We start from the raw sequence: 21,452 nt of genomic DNA on the forward strand, positions 1-21,452 counted from the left end.
TCTGTGCACTGATTCTACACAGTTTCAGAATGTCTGAAAAGGCCTTACATAAAGGAAACAAGAGAGAAGTGGTTAGAGAGATAGGAGAACCAGATTAAAACTGAATAGATCTTCTCGCTATAGTCATGTATTAATCTATCCATATAAAATGAGCATTTTTAAAGATATTGGATTTTAAAAATATTTCCTTTGCTCATTCCATGTTAAATTCCTCTATCATCTAGTTTATGAAGTAAAAAATGTTTAAAACCCTTAACCCACAGGCTGCACAAGGCAACACCAGCCTTCCCATTCAGCTGACATTACTGCGAACATGGAAGCCAGTCCTGATGGTGTTCCACAAGAGTGTGTTTGCGCAACTACATAAAACAGCATGCCTGCACTTGCGCAGCAAAACCTACATTGGAAACAGTGCCAGGCACACTGTTTTAAGTAGCTGAAAAACTGCATTCTTGTGCACTGGTCAATTGGGAATGCCCCGCACATCATGTGGGCTATTGATTTCAGGGAAATTATGCATGCAGTAATCCTCTAGGCTGGGTTCTTGCAATGCGCTTTATGTGGGGCTGCCTTTGTACGCAGTCCAGAAATTGCAGTTGGTTCAGAACACGGCAGCCAGGATGGTCTCTGGGTCATCTAGGAGAGACCATTTTACTCCTGTGTTGAAGGAATTGCACTGGCTGCCAATATTTTTCCGGACAAAATACAAGGTGCTGATCATTACCTATAAAGTCCTAAAGAGCTTAGGCCCTGGGTATTTAAGATAACATCTTCTTCTCCATGAGCCCTACCACCTGCTTAAATAATCTGGAGAGGTTTGCCTGTGGCTGCCGCCACCTCCTCTGGTGGCTACTCGGGAATGGGCCTTCTCCGTTGTAGCCCCTGGACTTTGGAATGCACTTCCTGCTGAAAAAAGAGCCTCCCCATCTCTGGCAACTTTTTAAAAGGCACTGGAGACACATTTATTCATCCAGGCTTTTAATTAGATTTATAATTTTAAATTATTTTAATACTGGGTTTTAAATGTTTTTAATCTTTCAAATGATTTTAATTGTTAATTGATTTAATGTTTTAAATGATTTTAATTGTAAACCACCCAGAGATGCATGTTTTGGGTGGTATAGAAATATTTTAAATAAATAAATAAATAATAAATAAATGTGTGTAGGAATAAGTAATAAAACCACAATAACAAACTGAGAGGCAAAGAGGCACCTTTTAACATGGTGATTCTGTATAGCAGGGGGAGAGTAACCGGCCCTATCCAACCCCAGCACAGTACCTCCAGTGACTGCTGCTGGTGTCTATCTTATGTTTCTTTTTAGATTGTGAGATTGTGATTTGGGGACAGGGATCTATCTTATTTATTTATTGTTTCTCTGTGTAAACCACCCTGAGCCATTTTTGGAAGGGTGATATAGGAATTGAATAATAATAAATAATAATAAAATAAAACCACAATAACAAACTGAGCCGATTTATGTCTATAGGCTACATAAAACAAGAAATCAAATCATTTAACTACCCAGAGTGGTCATTCACACGACTGGGTGGGCAGGCAAATGTGGTGGGGGGAAGGCTTCGCTTCACTCACTTTCCCCCACAGAAGATTGTCAAAATGTTGGTGGGAGCGCCTTCTGCCCTCCTACACGATCCATTTTTGGAGAGCTGGGATGACGTGTACTGGCCTCCAGGTATCCCACGATGTGCGCCAAGCACAATGCATTGGGGGGATTCCCCCAGGAGACAGGCACTCTAGGCGCCCATCTCTGTGTGCAACTTGGTTTCTAAGCCTCCTGAGCTCTCACACACAAGCAGGAATCCCGGGTTAAGGGAGCTAATATCCGGGCTAAAAAGCCGGGCTAGGCAGTGCTGCCCAGCCAGGATTGGGCTGGCCTTCCCTAATCTGGGTTAGGCTGCACGTGAGAACAGCCTCAGAGTCTTTGTTGCCAAGGGTTCTCTACTTTTAACTCGATGGCTCAGCAAATGTGTTTTATTCTGAGCTATAATACTCAACTGGTCAATCAAATCTACTGATATTTTCAGCTTTCAAGTCTATCATTTTGAGCACCTTTCTAGTAGTACTGCTGTTTAGCCAAGAATCTGCCATTTTATACTGCAGACTTTAAGATTTCTTCCCTTCTTGTAATGATTGCACATTTGCTATTGTAGAATATCAGTCTATGCATTTCATCAAGGCCATTTTGAATTTGAATAATACTTTCAAAGTGTTTGCTTATTTAAAATTTGAATCCCATATTCTCTGCACCAGAAATGGCACCCAAAGAAACATACAATCATACTTCTAAAATGATCATGTGGGGTTGTGTATTTCTTGTATTTCCTGATATCTCAGACTACTGAAGAGCAGAGTAGGTTGCTTCCCCTGGGTTCCCCTCTGCTTTCCATTTCATATAGGCCTTGGTATTTGGTTAAATAGCACTGCCCCAAGCCTTTGGATGGGGTGGTGTAGAAATGTAATACATAATAAATTAATAATAATAAAATCACACATGACTAAATGAAAAGCCCCTGGCACTCCAGCAGCAATAACCCAATCCCTGCACACTAACTTGTGCAAAATGTCTTCTGAAAGAATCACTTCTTATCAAGCTGCCTTAAGCTTGAGTCAGGGAACAAAGCCTTGTCTGTTGATCCAAACCTATGGGAAGGTAGATATGGTGCTCTCTACGGCCCCAGAAAATGTAGAGCTTTAAAGGTCATCACCAACACATTGAACCAGGTATGGAAGCTCCAAAATATGTAGACTTTTACTCGTCAACTTATGTCATTTGCAAGATTGATAGACACAGTCTCTACTTCATTCATCCATCCATTCATTCAAAAATATTGAGCAGAGTACATTCAGAGAATGCAGTCTCAATGGGAACCTAGCCATTGACTTCAATTAAGTCCAGGCATTGAACTAATCTAAGGCAAGAGCATAGCTATGCAATGTTCTGGGTCCATCTGTTGACAATTCCATGATGAAAATAGCATTTAAAATCTGTTTCCAATTAACTATAACATGACAGCTTGTTCTAACAATAATTCTAATGCCTCTTTGCTTTCTTCCCTGCCAGCCATCAAACAGAAGAAAAAAAATTTGCTAGGAAGCTCAAAGAAGGCAAATGGCTAATACAGTGGTGTGGGGAGAGATGAAATGAGAGGTCCTGTAGAAATAAGCCAACAAGATCTGTGAATTAACGAGGGGCCATGAATGGAAACCAGGAAGTAAGAACTGCTGGAACTACTGAAAAAGTGTTTGGATGAAATAAACATAATGGGGAGACAGAAAAGTTTACAGTTGATACAGGAGAACTAAAGATTAACTGATAGGGATCAAACAATGGCAATCAATCGAAGTTAATCTGCATCAGATTTTCTACAATTTTGATATTGGCTTCAAATTTAGCACATTTGATACAACTGAATTAATTACTGGGGTTGGGGGAGGGAATCATCTCACCAAAAATTCTGCTGTTTCAGTTTTATTCAGTGCCCTTTTGATTTAATGGCTTGGTTTCCTCTTCTTCTTGGCACCATTTTTCTTGTCTTTTTTTCCTTTATTCTCACTGAGCAGCATCTAAACAAATGCTGTCTTCATGTCACAATGTTGTTTGCATGCAGCAATTCTCCCCAAGTCTCCCCTTCCTTCTGCTGCCCCAGATGCCCCTCAAAAATATGTTCCTGGGAGCTGGGGGACTCCCAGAAACATATATTGGGGCTGGGGCAGCAGGTGGAATAATTGCTCAGGAAAAATGGTTGCACATGGGTAGTGTTTGGATGCTGCCCATGGTCTTCTACTCACATTGTTGTTTAAATTGATTGACTGTGATTCTGTTTACTAGCATCCATCACATTCTGTTTACTAGCATCCATTGCATGCAATGCTGAATCATTAACAAAAATCACAGGAGTTGCCACAGTCAATCAAAATAAATGATAAGTAAAGATGTGAGGCTGCAAGTAAGTTGCACACAGAAGCAGCTGGAAAACAAAAGGGTGCTGAACACCATTGAAATAATGCAACACATTTGCAAGAAATGTCATAAGCTGCTAAAAACAGGCGTTGCTTTTTTACCATCCCCAAAACAAACATATACCAAGGTTTCAGCTCAGGTGAGCTGTTTCAGTTCAGCCCTAATTAAAATCAAGCTTTTCAAAAATTTTATCATGAATCCTGTAGCAATTTTTTTTGTTTAAATAATGTATTGCACCACTAGTAGATATTAGTTTATTTGGATTCAAAGACAATAAACTTTCAATTACAGAAGGGATTTAGGGATTTCATTTCACTAAATTATTTATATGAACAACATTTCTTATTAGAACAATATATGAGAAAATCATGATTCCCCCCCCCCAATAAAACCAACTCAAAATAATTTCTATTTCTGACCACCCACCTGAGGTCGTATAACTTTCACTATATTTTTTAGTGCAGTATCTGGTGATGGAGGAGAGCAGTCAGGAGTTGGGCCCGTTGAACTGTTTCTATGGTTACCAGTACCTGGTGCAATAATTGCTACTTGAGGTGCATTATCTGTGAACAAAAATAGCATTACAGTGAATTACAACAATCTATAGAATATACTTTTGAAAATCAGAATTTGCCTTTGAAGACAAAATAATAATAATAACTTTATACGCCTCTGGCTTCTGTGAGTGAACTGTCCATCATACATTATTCTAATACACAAGCTGGAAGCAGAAGTGGGATATCCCTAGATTCAGCACGAATTATGTACACACGATGATCCAATTGTGTGCTTATATCTAACCAGATGATCGGTGCTATCAGCTATGGATTGTTATATCTGTTTAGGGATAGGATTTCAAGCTCTTCATTCTGTTCTAACTGGAGATCAATACTGTCAAAGCTAAAGCACCAATTATGTGTTAGATGGGAGAAATTCTTCAGCACAGTAGTATCTACTGCCATTGTCGTTGTGCAAAGGCATTCTTGGATCAGGGCCCAAGTTAAAAGATATTCATGTGTACACACACATGGATGCATATAAAGCATAATGTCTAACTAGTTCTTTAGTTGCGTCAGTCTCTAAAACTTATCTCAGTTCAATAAACATGGCAGATAACAATGCCCATCCCAGAAATAAAGCTTCCATCAAAATTAAAAATGCATTAAATTATTTCCTGTGAACTGGTTTTTTTTCCCCTGGCAAAATGCTCAAAAGCACATTAAACATTTGTACAGGAAAATCTCTATATCTAAAAGCAGATGGTGTGGACCACCGATACTTCATAACTATATAACAGAGGCATAATTTCTCTCATTTGCTTTCCTCATCTGCATTGCTTTATAAATCCAAGAATAGCACTGTTAAATGTAAAAATACTTACTTCATGCCTAAGACTAAAAATCATGAAAGATAGACATCAAAAGCATTTAACAAAAAGTGACAAATACATTGACAAATATTTGTGTCTTTAAAAGTTAGAAGAACACAAATCTAGATGGGCTTTGGGCCTGATCCAGCCCTGTTGGATCAGGCCCAAAGCCCATCTAGTCCAGCATCCTGTTTCACACAGTGGCCCAACAGATGCCTCTGAGGCTGAAGATGACCTATAGCCACCAGACTAGTAACCTAGCCATAGATAGACTTCTCCTCCATCGATTTGACTAAGCCCCTTTTAAAGCAATCCAAGCTAGTAAAACTAATGTTTAACTTTTGTTTTTATCTTGTTGTAAACCGCCCAGAGACGTATGTTTTGGGAGTTATAAAAACAGGTTAGGTAAACAAACAAACAAATAAATCTCCACATCCCGTGGCAGAGAATTCCATAGATTAATTATGTACTGTATGAAAAAGTACTTTCTTTTGTGGGTCCTAAATTTCCTGGCCTTCTGTTTCATGGAATGACCCTTGGTTCTGAGAGAGGGAGAAAAAATTTTCTCTTTCCACTTTCTATACATAATTTATGCATGCATAACTTGATACACCTCTGTGGCAAATTGGTGTATGAAAATTTTCCTTTCTTGTCTCAGGTCAGTTAATGAATAAACTGGCTGAACCAGTTTTAACCAGCTCCTTGCAGCCTTCTCAGTCAACTAGCTCAGGAATGACTCCTATCACCGATGAATCATTTCTGCAGCATGCTCAGAGAAGCTGCCCATGAATGATTAAAAATCCTTAACTTTCCAAACCCAGAAAAATGAAGAAAAAGACTCTGGTAAACCCAGAAGTTCTGGTAGGTTAATATCACTGCCACCAAGCACTCTAAGACATGTAGAGAACTAAACCATTGGAATGAGTGCTTTAGTCCAAGGTCCCTCTGTAACTGGGTACTGGGCAAATACAAAAATCTGCTCCCCCTTCCTAATAGGCAAGAATAAAACCAATTGCTCTTTCAGCCATCTGCCTGCACATGGAGTTAATTGTTAATTTGACCAAGCTCTCATTGAGACGTGTTTTGAACCAGAGAAATCCCCATTCTAGCCTCCACTTTTTCCTGCTAGGATAATAACCATCCCTTGGAGGCTTGTAAAAAGTAAAGAACAGAGGGAAATCTTTTATTCAGTTACTACATACTAGCTCTGTCTGAGGCTTTTAGCTTTTTAGAAACAATTACAAATATTTAGTTGGTTACAGGAATGCTTCAAAAGCACCCCGATGATACTGAGGTGGCACACTTTGAAATCTTAGTTACAAAGAACAGGTATTTAGGACAATGCAAAACACACACACACCCCAAAATATAAATTCCTGACATGAAGTCTGAATAAAAACTCATTTCCTATGTTAAATTCCTGAAGCCAAAGCCCTGGCTTTCTGTCCTTGAACTCACCGAACTCCTGATGAGAATCAAGCCTCCTGCAATCCTGTCTTACAAGAACCTACAGTCATCCTGCTGCAGCAAACTCCATTGCTGCATGTCCTCCATGCTCCCAGCACAGACTTCCTTTCTTCTTCCCAGAAATCCCAGCAACAGCTTTCAGGTCCCATCCACCTGGTGGACTGATTGGTTGAGCCCTGGAGTTCACCAGCCTGTCAGTCAAGACATGGATTCACTTCCTGTTCACTCTTTAGAGGGTGGGAAGGCTGGTCACTACAACCGCTATCATATCTATTCACCTGTTTTCTAAACTAAAAGGCCCCAGATGCTGTAGCCTTGCTTCATAAGGATGTTGTTCTAGGCCTCTAATCATCTTGGTTGCACTCTTCTGCACCTTTTCCAGTTCTATAATATCCTTTTTGAGGTATGGTGACCAGAACTGTACCTAGTACTCCAAATGTGGCAGCACCATAGGTTTGTATAAGGGCATTATGATATAAGCAGTTTTATTTTCAAAGTCTTTCCTAATGATTCCAAACATAGAATTTGCCTTTTTCACAGCTGCCGCACATTGTGTCGACACTTTCAACGAGCTGTCCACCATGACCTCAAGATCTGGTCAGTCACCAACAGCTCAGATCCCATCAGCAGATATGTGAAGTTGGGTTTTTAACCTCAATATGCATCACTTTACACTTGCTTACATTGACCTGCATTTGCCATCTTGTTGCCCACTCCCCCAGTTTGGAGAGATCCTTTTGGAGCTCCTCACAATCTGTTTTGGATTTCACTACCCTAAATAGTTTAGCTGCATCTACAAATTTGGCCACTTCACTCCTTACCCCAACTTCTAAGTCATTTATGAATAAGTTAAAGAGCACTGGTCCCAGCACCATCAATTCCTGGGGGACCCACTTGTTACTTCCCTCCATTGTGAAAACTCTCCATTTATACCTATCCTTTGCTTCCTGTCCGTCAACCAGTTATCGATCCACACATGAACCTTATCCCATGTCCTCTTATCCCATGACTGCTAAGTTTTCTCAAGAGTCTTTGATGAGGAACGTTGTTGAAAGCTTTTTGAAAGTCCAAACATACTGTGTCAACTGGATCACCTTTATCCACATGCCTATTGACACTCTCAAAGAAAGAACACCAAAATGTTAGTGAGACAAGATTTGCCAGCAGGGCCTGTTCTTCTATATGTTTAAAAATTTTATCCTTGAGAATACTTCCCATCAATTTTCCTGGTACAGAAGCTAACCAGCCTGTAATTTGCCAGATACCCCCTGGTTCCTTTTTTGAAAATTAGTGTTACATTGGCTACTTTCTAGTCAAAATGGATTGATTATAATATGATGTTTCAGGCCTTTCCATCACCATCACCAGTGTTTGTTTGTTGTTTTTTAATTTGAGGATTTCACTAAAATGATAAAACAGAGAGTTAGCTCTCCAAGTGAAGTGAATGGGGAAACATCTCTAAGGTGTTTTGGGGGTCTAAATTACCTAAATATGGAGAGAAAAATTATCAAATAGCACAATAGCTACCTGATGTTGATGCAGCAATTAAAGAGGTTTTAACTATTCTGGGGTTGTTTTTGTTTATACCTCTAGGTTTTCAGTTGAAGAGAAAGCTGCCTAAGAAAGGTAACAGAAATCTGTGATACCTCATAGAAATTAACTTTGAAAATTATTATAGGTTCCAGATAATTTCCTTGTATTGTGGTACCTTGTACAGTACACAATGTTCTTTAATACAATTTCACAGCTTTACATTTACATTAAATTTTCTAAATTTAGTACTTCAAAAAGCAAAAAACACATAAAGAAATAATACAGACAATCAAGAGATGCAAACTGGAGTATTGTGGACATATCTTCAGAGTAAAATATCAAATACCACAACTAATGCTAAAAGGAAAGCTAGCTGGAAAAAGATCAAGAGGAAGGAGAGGAAGGGATGGGTGGATGACCTGAAAGAAGGGCTAGAAATGGACACAGAAGATATCATTCACGATTCTAGGGAGCATGAACGATGGCTTTTGCTGGCCACCAACCTCTTAATCGGAGAGGGCACATGGAAAGACAGTGTGTCATTTTCAAAAGAAACATTGGCTGACATCCAGCGCAGCATTAGGAGGGCAGAGCAGAAGCTGCTGAAAAGAGGAGCTGCTGCTCCAAGCTCAGCAAGAGGCTTTTTGAGCAACCAGTTGTGTGTACAGGGGAAGTGATTCAAGCCAAGTAGCACTTTTAGAGAGATGAGGGGAGCCAACATAAGTACTCTGCTGCTCTGCAGACCTTTGGCTGAGCATGGAGCAGCCCTCACTGAGAGGGCGCAGCTCTTACTCTGCCCTTCTAACTGTGTTGATGGGCGGGGGGAGGGGTACACACACACACAGAATGCCAGGTGATCTCATAATAAGGAAAATAGGCTAAAATGGCTAAATAATTATAGATGTTTGATTTTTACTGAGAACATCTACTGAAAATGTAGTATTCAGATAGTTTTCTACCCAAATGTATTGTGGAAAACCGCACAATGTCTAACACAAATATATTTGCTCGAAACCACAAAAATAGTTGATATAGCTTTGTTACCTCTTTAATAAGGCAAATTATCATCACTGCAGCCATTCATCATGAAAATGGTGCAAATGAGAATAACGTCAAATAGTTTTATACTAAAATACCATACTGGCTAATAATGGCAATTAACAAATGATCCTGGAGTCAATGGAACCACTACAAAATCAAGTCTGCATAACTTATGACCCAACAAACCAAGCACAGTCCAACAACCATATATAATGGCACAGCCAGATCTCAATAAAGCTCCTGTTTTCTTTCCTGACATCATGCAAAAACCAGAGTGGGGGTTAAGCACCTGACAGGAAACCAAAAAGAAAATGAATACATTGTGAAAGCTTATTATTTATTTAGCATATTTATATGCCACCCCAAACTCATGTCTCTGTGTGGTTTACAATAAAATAACATAAATCAAAACAAGAAGTAAAAGAGTAAATATTTAAACAGTTTAAAACAATAACATATTCTCTAAATTCAGTTAAAAGCCTAGATGAATAAATATGTCTTCACAACTCTTTTAAAACTGTCAGAGATGTCAAAACCTTTCTGCAGGGAATGCATTCCAAAGCCTGGGGGGTGGCAAAAGAGAAGGCTCAAACCTGAGTTGCCACCAGATGAGCTGGTGGCAACTGCAAACAGATCTCCCTGGATGATCTCAATAGGCAGCAGGGCTCATAATGGAACAGATGTTCTCTTAAATACCCTGTTCCTAAGCTGTTCAGAGCTTTATAGGTTATAACCAGCACTTTGTATTTTGTGTGGAAACATATTGGAAGCCAGTGTAATTCTTTTAATATAGAAGTGATGTGGTCTCTTCGAGATGACAAACCTGGCTGCCGCATTTTGCACCAGATGCAGTTTCTGGACTACATACAAAGGCAGCCCTACATAGAGCTCATTGCAGTAGTCAGATCTGTAGGTTACCAGTATATGTATTATTGTTCTGAGGTCATTTGTCTCAAGAAACAGATGCAGCTGAAGTATCAGCTGAAGTTGATAAAAAGCACTTCTGACCACTGCCTCACCAGACACCAGAGAGAGGTTTAGTGCCAGAAGTACTTCTAGACTGTATACCTGTTCCTTCTGAAACAGTGTAACCCCAATGAAGACAGGCAGTTCAGAGTTGTCTCCTGAGTTCCGACCCAACACAATAAGTACCTCCTCCTTATTTGGATTTCATCCAGCCCATTACCGTCTCCAGGTAGGCATTTAGGGAGGTTGTGCCTCTTCCTGATGATGTTGACATGGATAAAGAGATATGTCATCAGCTTACTGATAACACCCTGCACCGAATCTCCTGTTGACCTCTTTCAGTGGTTTCATGTAAATGTTTAAAAGCATTGGAGATGGTATGGAGCCTTGTGGGACTCCTTACAGAAGCTCTTGTTTTGAAGAGCGACATTCTCCAAGCGACACCATCTGGAATCTGCCCAAGAGGTGGCCACTGCAAAGCTTTGCACCCTGCTCCCTCAGATGATCCAGAAGGATACTATAGTCGATGATATCAAAAGCCAACAAGAAATCTAGAAGGCCAACATAGGCACATTCCCTCTGACAATTCCCAGTTGGAGATCATCCATCAGGCCTCAACCAAGGCAGTCTCCACTCCATAGCCTGCCCAAAAAACCAGTTTGAAATGGTTCTAGATAATTTGTTTCATCCCAAACTGTCTGAAGCTTTGAGGCCACCACCCTCTCAATTACTGTGCCCAATTAAGAAAAGTTGGAGATGAGCCTATAATTGCTTAACTCTGACAGGTACTGTACAGATTTCTTAAAAAGAGGTCTAATAACTGTCTCCTTAAGACAGGAAGGCATTCTGCCCTCCCTCAAAGAAGCATTTATGATGTCTATTAGGCCCCCACCAATAACTGCTCCACCAGATAGTATGAGCCATGTCAGACAAAGGTCAGGAGAAAACATGGTAGGTCGTAATGCTCCAAGCAGCTTGTCCACATCCTTGGGAATCACAGCCTGAAACTCATCCAACCTCATCATATCAGAGCCAGATACCAATACTGTACTCATCATGTCCAGATACTGGACACCTCCATTATAGACTTTGGAGTAATTGTGAAATCCAGGTTAGCCCAAATATGAGCTATTTAATCCACACACAAAAAATCATTAAAAACATCACAACAGGTAACTGATGGTTCCAAATTCAGATTGAGGGGGCATATACTAGATCTGTCACAACCCTGGACAACTCTGCTGGATATGAGCTTGTGGATGCAATGTGGGCAGAAAAGAATTATTTCTTTGCTAAATGCATTAGCAAAGGTCTTTAAATGTGCTCTGTGTTGCAATCCGTTGGATTTTAGTTGAGTCTTTCTCCACTTGTGCTCCAGTCATCTACCTTGCTGCTTCAGCTCCTGTAATTCTTCCAAGTACTGTACCACAGAAACAATGCTGAAGCACGTCAGAGAGGACACTTAGGAGCTATCATGTCTACTGCCTTCCTGGTGAGTGCACTATTCCAGTGCTCCACCAGGGCATCAACAGAATCACTGACAGAGTCAACACAAACTCCTTCTTGGAATCCTATTGGAACCAATAACTTTTTTGAGCGGACCATCCTAATAGGCTGCTTACCCCTACCAAGGTGGGATGTGTTTGTAAGTCCAACTTTAATAAGATGGTGGTCTGTCCATGACAATGGGGAAATCACAGGAGTCCCCATCCATGGAATACCACCCTGATAAAAAGTAAAATACTAGACTGAGTGTGTGACCAGCAGTGTGCATTGTTCTCAAGACTGAAGTACACATTTAGATTTTAAAATGGTTTCATTTTGCCCCAGATGAAGAGTTCTTGCACTTGATTCAAAACACTGAACTCTTTCTTATGTATCTTTGAAGTTCCTTTACTCTTGTTTCCTAAATTGGTGCCTCCCTTCATACTCTGACGAACACTTGGTAGGCCAGAATATGTGAGTGATAGGTTGTGTTTGGCTTGGTGAATTACAAGTTGTGCAGAGTCATATTTACATGTTGTGCTCAAAGCATGTACAATCTATATACAGTGCCAGACATGCAAATTAATGAAGCATCAGCACTTCATAGTGCTGGTGTTGTGTGTCAGTCACAGCTTTATTGTATTTAGCCATAGACGATGACAATTGGTGTTGTATGGGCACTGCTGTGTTCCAGAATAACACAGCATGGACTCACAGAGAAGGGGGGATTTTCACCAATTTCCCCTTCCCCTGGAAGCACCGTGCAGGACCTGGAAGTAGGTGCTAGAAGGCTGCATAGTCCTCTTTGACTTATTTCCAGGTTGTTTGGCATATTTCCAGGGAAAGAATAGTCAGGAGAAAACTATGCCCGCACCACAGACCCACACACACAACTGAGCTATGCTAGTCTGCAGTGCTGCAGCACCAGTGCTTATCACAAAGTGCTGGTGCTTTCTTAATCTGCATGTTGCCCTGTGTACACATAAACATATTTGTATGCATGAACAACATATTGTCTGAATAGGTCTCTCCTGAATTAATGGATATTCCATTTGTATTCTGCCTTAAAGCCATGATATGACATGATATGAACCAAACCATTGCTGACATTATTGACAAGTCAAAACACCAAGTTCCCATGGTGAAACTTGAGAGAGTACAGTCCTCATATGAAACTGCTCAACTCATCTAGGTCAACCAATTGTGAGGTGGGGGGAGAAACAGGCCTGTCTGGGTGCCCCCCCTTCAAGTCACTGAAGCTCTTCTTATGATCATGTGAGAAGGCTATTCTCTTTTGCAGGGAGAAAGCCCAAAAGCACTTACCTCCCCGCAGACAATCACAGCCAGGGCTCTTGGCGGGCAAATTGGCAATGCTGACAAGCGACAGCTCTCCTGTGGTCTGCCTGCACCTCACCAGCAGCTCTGGGGGTCGTGTGAAGGGAAGTGCTGTCATGCAAGTGCACAGAGGCGTATCTAGGGAAAATAGCACCTAGGGCAAGCACTGAAATTGTGCCCCCTGCCCAAACATCAGACACCCATCTTTCAGGTAACTTTACCATAATATCAGCTGAAAAATACAAGTCAAGCTCATTAATCTTTTAATATTTCAAAAATTATTTAGCAGCGGATGTAGTTAAAAATGCTGGGAAACTACAAATTTGAGTATGCTGGGGCTCATGAAATACCCAAATACTATGTGGAGGTGTACTTGGAAAACTAAACAGAAGTGCCTGTCTAATTCTCTACTATGCATTGTAGCATCACTATTACATATGTTTTAAAAATAAATGGAGAATTTGACTTTTCCCAGATACTCTGAAAATAATTAAAGGACATGCAGTGTAAATTGTGTCACTGCTTGAAATATATTCTAGTATTTCAGAAAGACAGTTAAAATGAGAGAAAGAGAGCAAGAAGCTCCCAGTGGGCCTTAATAATAAGGATTACACACTGATTCAAAGACAAACTCACCATTAATAGCCATATTATTAAGACATCACATTTAACTCACTTATCACAAGAAGCAAAGTAAGAGCAAATGAATACAATCCTAGCTCATAAGCTTCAGCTCAGTATTCACAAGCCCTGATTCTCTATACATACTAGTGCCAAACTGAATATGTGTACAGTGACTTATATTATATATTTTTTTAAAAAATTACCTGTAGCCCCTTCGGGGGGCTTCCTAAAGGCCATGGGGGGGCTGCAAAGGTCCCTCCCCTCTAGCCTCTAGGGCCTTGCAGGGACCATTTGAGCATATGCAGTGGCCATTTTTAAATATATATATATTTTTAAAATGGCCGCTGAAAACAAAATGGCCACCGTGCATGCTCAAATGGCCTCTGCAAGGCCTGGCATGGCCTAGGGCCTCACAGAGGCCATTTGAGCATGCGTGGTGGCCATTTTGTTTTCTGTGGCCATTTTAAAAAAATATTTAAAAATGGTGCCCCCCTTCAAGTGGTGCCTGGGGCACGTGCCCTGCCTGCCCCACCACCCTAGATACACCCCTAAAAGTGCACGGTGCATTTCTGGGATCCCCCTCCTCGAGTGTGTCTGCTGCGGCTGCAAGCAGCCATAGCTGACACACGATCTGGTAACCCATATTTTGGGCATGCTTGCACCCAAAACCTGGTTTAAGAGACGGGCTCCATAAGCGGGCTTGCTGTCGGGCCACCACTGGGCGCTGCATGGTTCCCCTTGATGTACACGAGCAGCAGAAACCAGGCTGGGCTCCCTTAGCCCAGTTTCTGCTGCTTGAGGAAATAACTCCACTGTTTTCTGGCAAAGAGAATGTGTAAGCAATTTCCTCCTCTGCTGGGTCTCACCAGCAAATCTGTTTCGCATATGCACAGGCCACAAATTTAAAATGGTCACCGGCACCACACACCACAGATGAGGACTGGAAGTGGTAGTGCCAGTTAGGAAGCAAGACAGTCAGCAGCTGCCTTTCACATTGTGCTGGCAAATGAAATACAAAGCAAAGTCAATAGAAGAAAATAAATAAAAGTAGTCAGTTTTGATGCAGAAGAGAATGCTCATATACTTCTCATATTAAAAGACAAATTACATAAGGGTTATATTACTATGGTTACAATCCAAAGTATTAAATATGCATATTTCTGGATGCCTTCAACAGCATCAATATTACTAGAAAGAACGGTGAAAGAGCAGATGGAAGATCCAAAGATGGAACCAAAGGGTAACAGAAAATAGAAAACAGATTGAAAGGGGAATCACTATTGTTCTGACAGGATTGTAAATACATAACTGCATCTTTTTGCTGAAAGAACCTGAAGCTATAAAAAGCCCAACACTGTCTCTGATAGCTATTTTGGGGTAGTGTTTGGAATTAATTACCAGTGAAATGCATTCTAGTGACAGCAGAGAGTCTGTTTAGTTGCTTTTTGTATCATCTAAAAGAATCTGAATATGATTACCAACTTTTTCTTTTTCTTCATGTTCCACCTGCAGAGATAGATCCTGGAATTGCCTCAAGTTTGCATAAGCTTAGTAATGTCAGCCAATGTCTATAACAATAATTATTATTAAGTACTAATTAGGGAGAATAGTCTATTTTCTCTGTAATTTATAAATACTCAATGGAGAATTCAAAACAATGTTACATCATTGCTTGTATTTCTTTCTTTATTAAAATTGTAGACCATTTTTCTTCAGGAATATACAAAGTAGAACACAATTAAAAACAATAACAAAAATTTAAAATCTATATACTATCAGTACAAAAACACAATTCAAAGACAACAGCAGAAACTTACACAAATATCCACCAAAATATCTGAGAATGCTCATTTGAAGAAGAAGGCCTTCACTAACATTCTAAAATTAAATAAGGAAGCAACCCGGTAGGTCTCTTGAGTATTCAGTAAGTATTCCCCTATGGTCACCACAGAATGTTCAAAGAGCAGTGGTTCAAGGAGACAGAACAGGAGCCAGGTGTTGTGACAACTGCAGCCTGGGGAGGGACATATTAATCCCTTCCATGCTGTTTGCTTTTGCTGTGCGGCAGCCACTTGGCCCCTCAAGGGGCTGCCACACATATGCATCGGATAGCTGGCAGGGAGGGCAGGGTGCATGATGGGTTGGCTGTGTGGGATGCTGGGCAATGGGAGCTTTTACCAACTGTAAAAGGTATACTCCATCTTCCATGCTTTCCCCAGCTCCGCTGTCTACCAGCCGCCAAATATGGAAATGAGAGATGTGTCATCTCAGCATATGGATTATTTCCTGGCGTTGCCCAAAGACTTCAGATGACTTTCCCCAATGGTTTCATGCAGATGTTGAAATGCACAGGAGACAAAATGGAACTGTTACCAGAACTGTTCCAGAACACTGGCGAGATTCTCCGAATGTGCTTTTGGCTTAGCATGGGGAATTAGCTTGTATAGAGGGAGCAGTTTGGTTTCAGTATCAAATTTGAGCACATCTGGTGTCTTAGAAAAGAGGAGGAGGCAGAAATACAGTCCAAAATTTTATTAAGGGTATATGGGGGTACACAAGACAAATGTTTAGTTAAATAGGACAATAAATCTTAGTGGATGTTCTAGACAGAAGTAGCTGTGTTAATGTGATGTATGTGTTGAATAGAGCTGCTGGACTGACTATCTGAAGAACAGGATGCCTCCCTCCAGGTGTATCAACATCTCCAATGTTGATGCACTCCTTTCCCTGAGTCCTTGTCAGCTAAGCTCTCAATTCAAAAATGGGTAAGGAAATGTACTGCTTATTTATGTGCCTCCCAAGGAGTGCTCCACTGTTATCTTCTGTAAAATGGAGAATTCCTTCCCTGATTGATTGTCGTTTTGAAATGGGCTCTGCTTGTCTGCTACTTCCTTCTCTTTGAAAGAGAAGAGTAGGGGTGTCCCATTCAGTCTTCTCTATTCTGACCTTGGGGTCTGTTGCCCCACACTTTGCTCATGCCGAGTGAACAGCTGTGAGTCTTGCCAAAAACAGGCAGGTGAAAGGTTCACCATAAGGACTACGATTCTGCAGTCTCGGACTGTATAGCCTTCCAATGTAATATAGATGGGGGTGCTCTCTGGACTACCCTGAAATCGGGCTGTCTGGCAACAGAACCTTGCAGCACCCAGCATGCCAATCGTCATGGAATGGAATAGAACACTCCTAGCACCACTCTCTGGGATCTGCCTGCCAGGAAGATCTGGAGTCACATCAATATAACAACATTTAGTCCCATTCTAGTTAGGTGGCACAGAAGGACAGAATGATCAATGGCATCAAAAGCTACGACGAGGTCCAGGATAATCAGTAGGGTAACACTCCTTCTGTCCATCTAACTCACAATGCCATCTACCAAGATGACCAAGCCAGTTTCAGTCCCCAAACTAGGCTGGAATCCAGTTTGGAAGAAGGAAGGAAGGAAGGAAGGAAGGAAGGAAGGAAGGAAGGAAGGAAGGAAGGAAGTGTATATATTGCTTTTCAACAGAAGGTTCAAATCACTTTACAAAGCAGAACAAAACAAATGAGGAAATGGCTTACTGTAAGTAGCAGCAACCAGGATTTAACCAAACTAACAAGTGCAGGGTGCGATCAGTTCCAGCAGAGTAAATGTATAAAGTGTGACATGCAAAGCACAGTTTGTAAAGTTTGAAATGCAGAAGAGTGCAGCTACATATAATCTTATAAAATACAAGTCCCATATTATTATTATTATTATTATTATTATTATTACATTTATATCTCGCTCTTCCTCCAAGGAGCCCAGAGCGGTGTACTACATACTTCAGTTTCTCTTTCACAACAACTCTGTGAAGTAGGTTAGGCTGAGAAAGAAGTGACTGGCCCACAGTCACCCAGCTAGTATCATGGCTGAATGGGAATTTGAACTCGGGTCTCCCTGGTCCTAGTCCAGCACTCTAACCACTACACCACGCTGGCTCAAGATATGACCCATAACTTATGGATGAGTCATATTTGGGTGTTGAGGGCTGTGTTTATGTTGAAACATTCAAAATATCCAGTCCTAATATGAACAGGCTTGCATTAAAAAAAAAAAACACAAAGTGCAAAATTAGCCCATATTGGCCCTGAATTACACATGGAACAGAATGAGATGGTAGGCTCATTACATCAGACTACAGTTGGGGGTGTGGCCATTCATAATATTTCTCCATTTATAAACAACAAAAGCTTCCTGCAAGTAAAAACTAGCACATGAAAGAGAAGGGTTCTAGCCCACTTTGATTATTACTGTGGCAGTTTTCAGCAGTGGGGAAGCAACCTGCTTAGAGAGCAGGAGGCTGTTGGTTTGAATCCCCACTGGTGTGTTTCCCAGAATATGGGAAACTCCTATATCGGGCAGCAGTGATATAGGAAGATGCTGAAAGGCATCATCTCATACTGTGCAGGAGATAGCAATGGTAAACCCCTCCTGTATTCTACCAAAGAAAAACCATCGGGCTCTGTGGTCGCCAGGAGTCGACACCGACTTGACTGCACTTTACCTATTAATCTGGGCTGGGTCCTGGTTAGATTGAGCATGAGAACAGCCTCACTGAGTTATTTTCTCTTTAGTGCAAACCATGATTTGTTCTATGGTTTGTGCTAGCCCTTCAAACCAGGATTGGAACCATGGTTTGAAGGTGGTTTGCAATCTGGTTTAAATATAGTAGCAAACTATCGCCCTAGTCGCACGTAACGTGAAACTGGAGTTCAAGACGCATGAGGTGTATATGTATTATTTACAAATTCAGCCATTTTCTGCTTTGCTTTTTAAAAAAAAAATGTGGATGAAAGGATTGCAGCAAATATCTGGTTCATTTGGCTTTTTTGTGATCCTATAGTGTACTTTTCTGTCACTGAATCCACCAGCTAATTTGCTGCAGGTGCCAGGCAGTTATCTCTTTAGTGATACAATTACCTAGCTTCTAAGATACCTGAGATTTATTAAATTCTTACACATCTCTAAAGGATGATTGATTTTTTAACTAAAACATAACAAAGCTTAACTACAGCATTATGATCAGAGGAGCAACATTAATTCCTGCCACATTAATGACTATAATTTATTATTTTTTCATCAGGTCTTCTAGACATTAATAGAAGTGTCTCGAAGAGGTTATACAGGTATTGCTCTGGAAAAGGATAATAAGGTAAGTGAGACAACATCTGTCACTGAGGAAGGCTACTGAATCCTTAACTTAGAGGCCACATGGAAGTTAAATTGCTTGAAATAGAACAGTTTTAAAAAAACAACCCACCAACATTGAGTTTACATTTCCTCTACAGACACCAGGGTTGATCAGCTAATGAGGCACAGTGAGGCAGTTTTTTCAGGCAGTGGATTGGCTCAAGTGGCAGAGTAGACTTCTCCACTGGCCCACTGCCTCCCTCACACCACAGCATTAACAGTCAGGTGAACATCCAGTCTGCTGCCAACAGCGGTCATACCCCTATTGCTGCCACTGCACTGCTCCTCCTCTCTGTGCAAGGGGGAGAGTGCAACAGCCTTCCACTCTGTTCCCTATGTCCTACCTTTCTGAAAGGTAGGGAGAACAGACAAGGAAGGAGGAGGAGGAAGAAGAGCAGTGGCAGCTGTAGCGACCGTTGCCACTCCTACACAAGGTAAAACGGGGGCTGGCTGTCAGAAGCCCCTTTGTGCACCTTTTAAAGAATGCAGGGGGTAGACTGGTAGCCCCCAGATCTCAATCCAACCCTTGCAGGCTTAGGTGATAAAGTGTGCCTCCTCTCATATAGCCAGACTCCATTTAAAGCCTGCAGGGGTTGGGGCAGAATCTGGGAGCTTCTGAACCATGCAGTCTTGGACAGAAATGCATGTGGGGGGTCAAAAAGAGGCTGCCAGCTATCGGCCTTCTCTCATTGCTCACAGCAATGGCTTTAAAGGGTTAAAGCCTGCAGCAAGTAGGGCCACAGGAACTCAGAGACCTTGGGTGCCCCTCACAAACACAAAAATAAATAAATAAATAAGTTCTTTTTAAAAAGTAAAAAGAATGGGGGGGGGATTCTGAATTATTTCAATACCTGCTCTAAGGCACTTCATCCTACCTTAAAATTATTATTTTTTAAAGTCTCAAAAAAGCTTGTGTAAAATACAAACAATGGCTGGAATCTGAAACTCAATTATGGGTATCCCCGATTGAAGCTTTGGCACGTAAAGAGACAAATATGCAATCTGAATGGGGTACCTATAGGGACTTATTATGTTTTCAAGAGAAGGGCTGTAAATTAAAAAATATAATCAAAGTACAAAATTTGGTTAGAAACTGGTTTCAGGATCATCAGCTAAACGAAATTTACAAGAAGGATCTTAAAGTTGGTTTTGAGGATCAAAAGTCGAGATTTGAGAAGGAGTTGTGTGAAAATGATGAAAAATTAGTCTCTAAGATGTATAAGTTGTTGCTTTTGGAGGAGACAAGAGATGAAGTGGTTAAAATGAGTACCCAGAATGTTGGGGGCAATATGCTAAAATCATTGTAAACCGCTTAGAGAGCTCCGGCTATAGAGTGGTATATAAATGTAAGTGCTATTGCTATTAAAACAACTATGATAAAATGGGCTCAAGATGTGGGTCATAATATAGATATGGTAGCTTGGGAAAAATTATGGAAAACTGATTTAAAGTTCACTGCATGTTATACTTTAAAAGAAAATTATTATGAGATGATGTACAGGTGGTATTTGACACCGAAAAAATTAGCATTAATGTATAAACATGTTTCAAACAAATGTTGGCAATGTGGACACTGTGAAGGAACCTTTTTCCATATGTGGTGGACATGCGGGAAGGCAAAGGCCTTTTGGGATATGATATATAATGAGCTGAAGAAAAATTTTTAAATGACATTTCCTAAGAGGCCAGAATCCTTCCTGCTGGGAATAACTCAAGGAGAGTTCTCCAGAAGAAACTTAACATTTTTAATGTATGCAACCACGGCAGCTAGAATAGTATATGCGCAGAAATGAAAAGACAATAAAATGCCCCCAAAAGAAGACTGGTTGATAAAAATTTTGGAATACACTGAGATGGCAAAACTTACAGCACTTATAAGGGATGAAAATTTGAAATGTTTCAAAGAAGATTGGGAACCATTCTTACTTTACTTAAAGAACTATTTTTCTAACATGGACCTTTCAGCAGGGTTTGAAATTTAGTAATAACAGCAGGTTGGGTTGGGTAGGGTAAAATCGAGTTTGCAATGTGGAGTATATATGTTTTGAATTACTATAGCAATGGTTTATGTGTATAGCTAACATGAACCACGCAGACTGGTAAGCAGGAAGTCAATATTTATTTAATTAAATGTAATTGGATTGTTAAGATATTGAAAAAAGCAATAAAATTTTAAAATGGAAAAAAAAAAAAGTTTGTGGAGCACGCCAGTGCCCTAATCCAGTGACAGTAATATGTGTACAGGCACAAACAGCCTATTAGCAAAGGCACTATAGGTTGCTGAATGGGTAAATAAAGTTTGTATCCAAAAATAAGGCAACACATATCCAAAGGGATTGTGCTTTGTGACTAGATAAGAGTAGTTTCAGTAATAGAACAGATATTGCTTGGTAACTATGTTTCAACATAGTGTTTATAGCCCACCATTGTGTTTATTGTG

The 21,452-nt window shown here is 40.6% G+C and overlaps 1 protein-coding gene across 9 annotated transcripts in view; it reads right to left on the reverse strand.

The window, feature by feature from the left end:
• ANKS1B (ankyrin repeat and sterile alpha motif domain containing 1B) overlaps positions 1-21,452 on the reverse strand; it is a 595,071-nt gene that overhangs the window by 423,375 nt on the left and 150,244 nt on the right. For all 9 annotated transcript variants that reach the window (XR_008307633.1, XM_053251588.1, XM_053251587.1 and 6 more), the window contains one exon: positions 4,410-4,546. Coding sequence is in view for 8 of the 9 variants with exons in the window: in XM_053251588.1 (XP_053107563.1) it covers positions 4,410-4,546 (137 nt within the window). In the remaining variant the exon portion in view is untranslated. The remainder of the gene's footprint in view (positions 1-4,409; positions 4,547-21,452) is intronic.

This window comes from Hemicordylus capensis, chromosome 5 (genome assembly GCF_027244095.1).
Source record: "Hemicordylus capensis ecotype Gifberg chromosome 5, rHemCap1.1.pri, whole genome shotgun sequence".
Lineage (NCBI taxonomy): Eukaryota > Metazoa > Chordata > Lepidosauria > Squamata > Cordylidae > Hemicordylus > Hemicordylus capensis.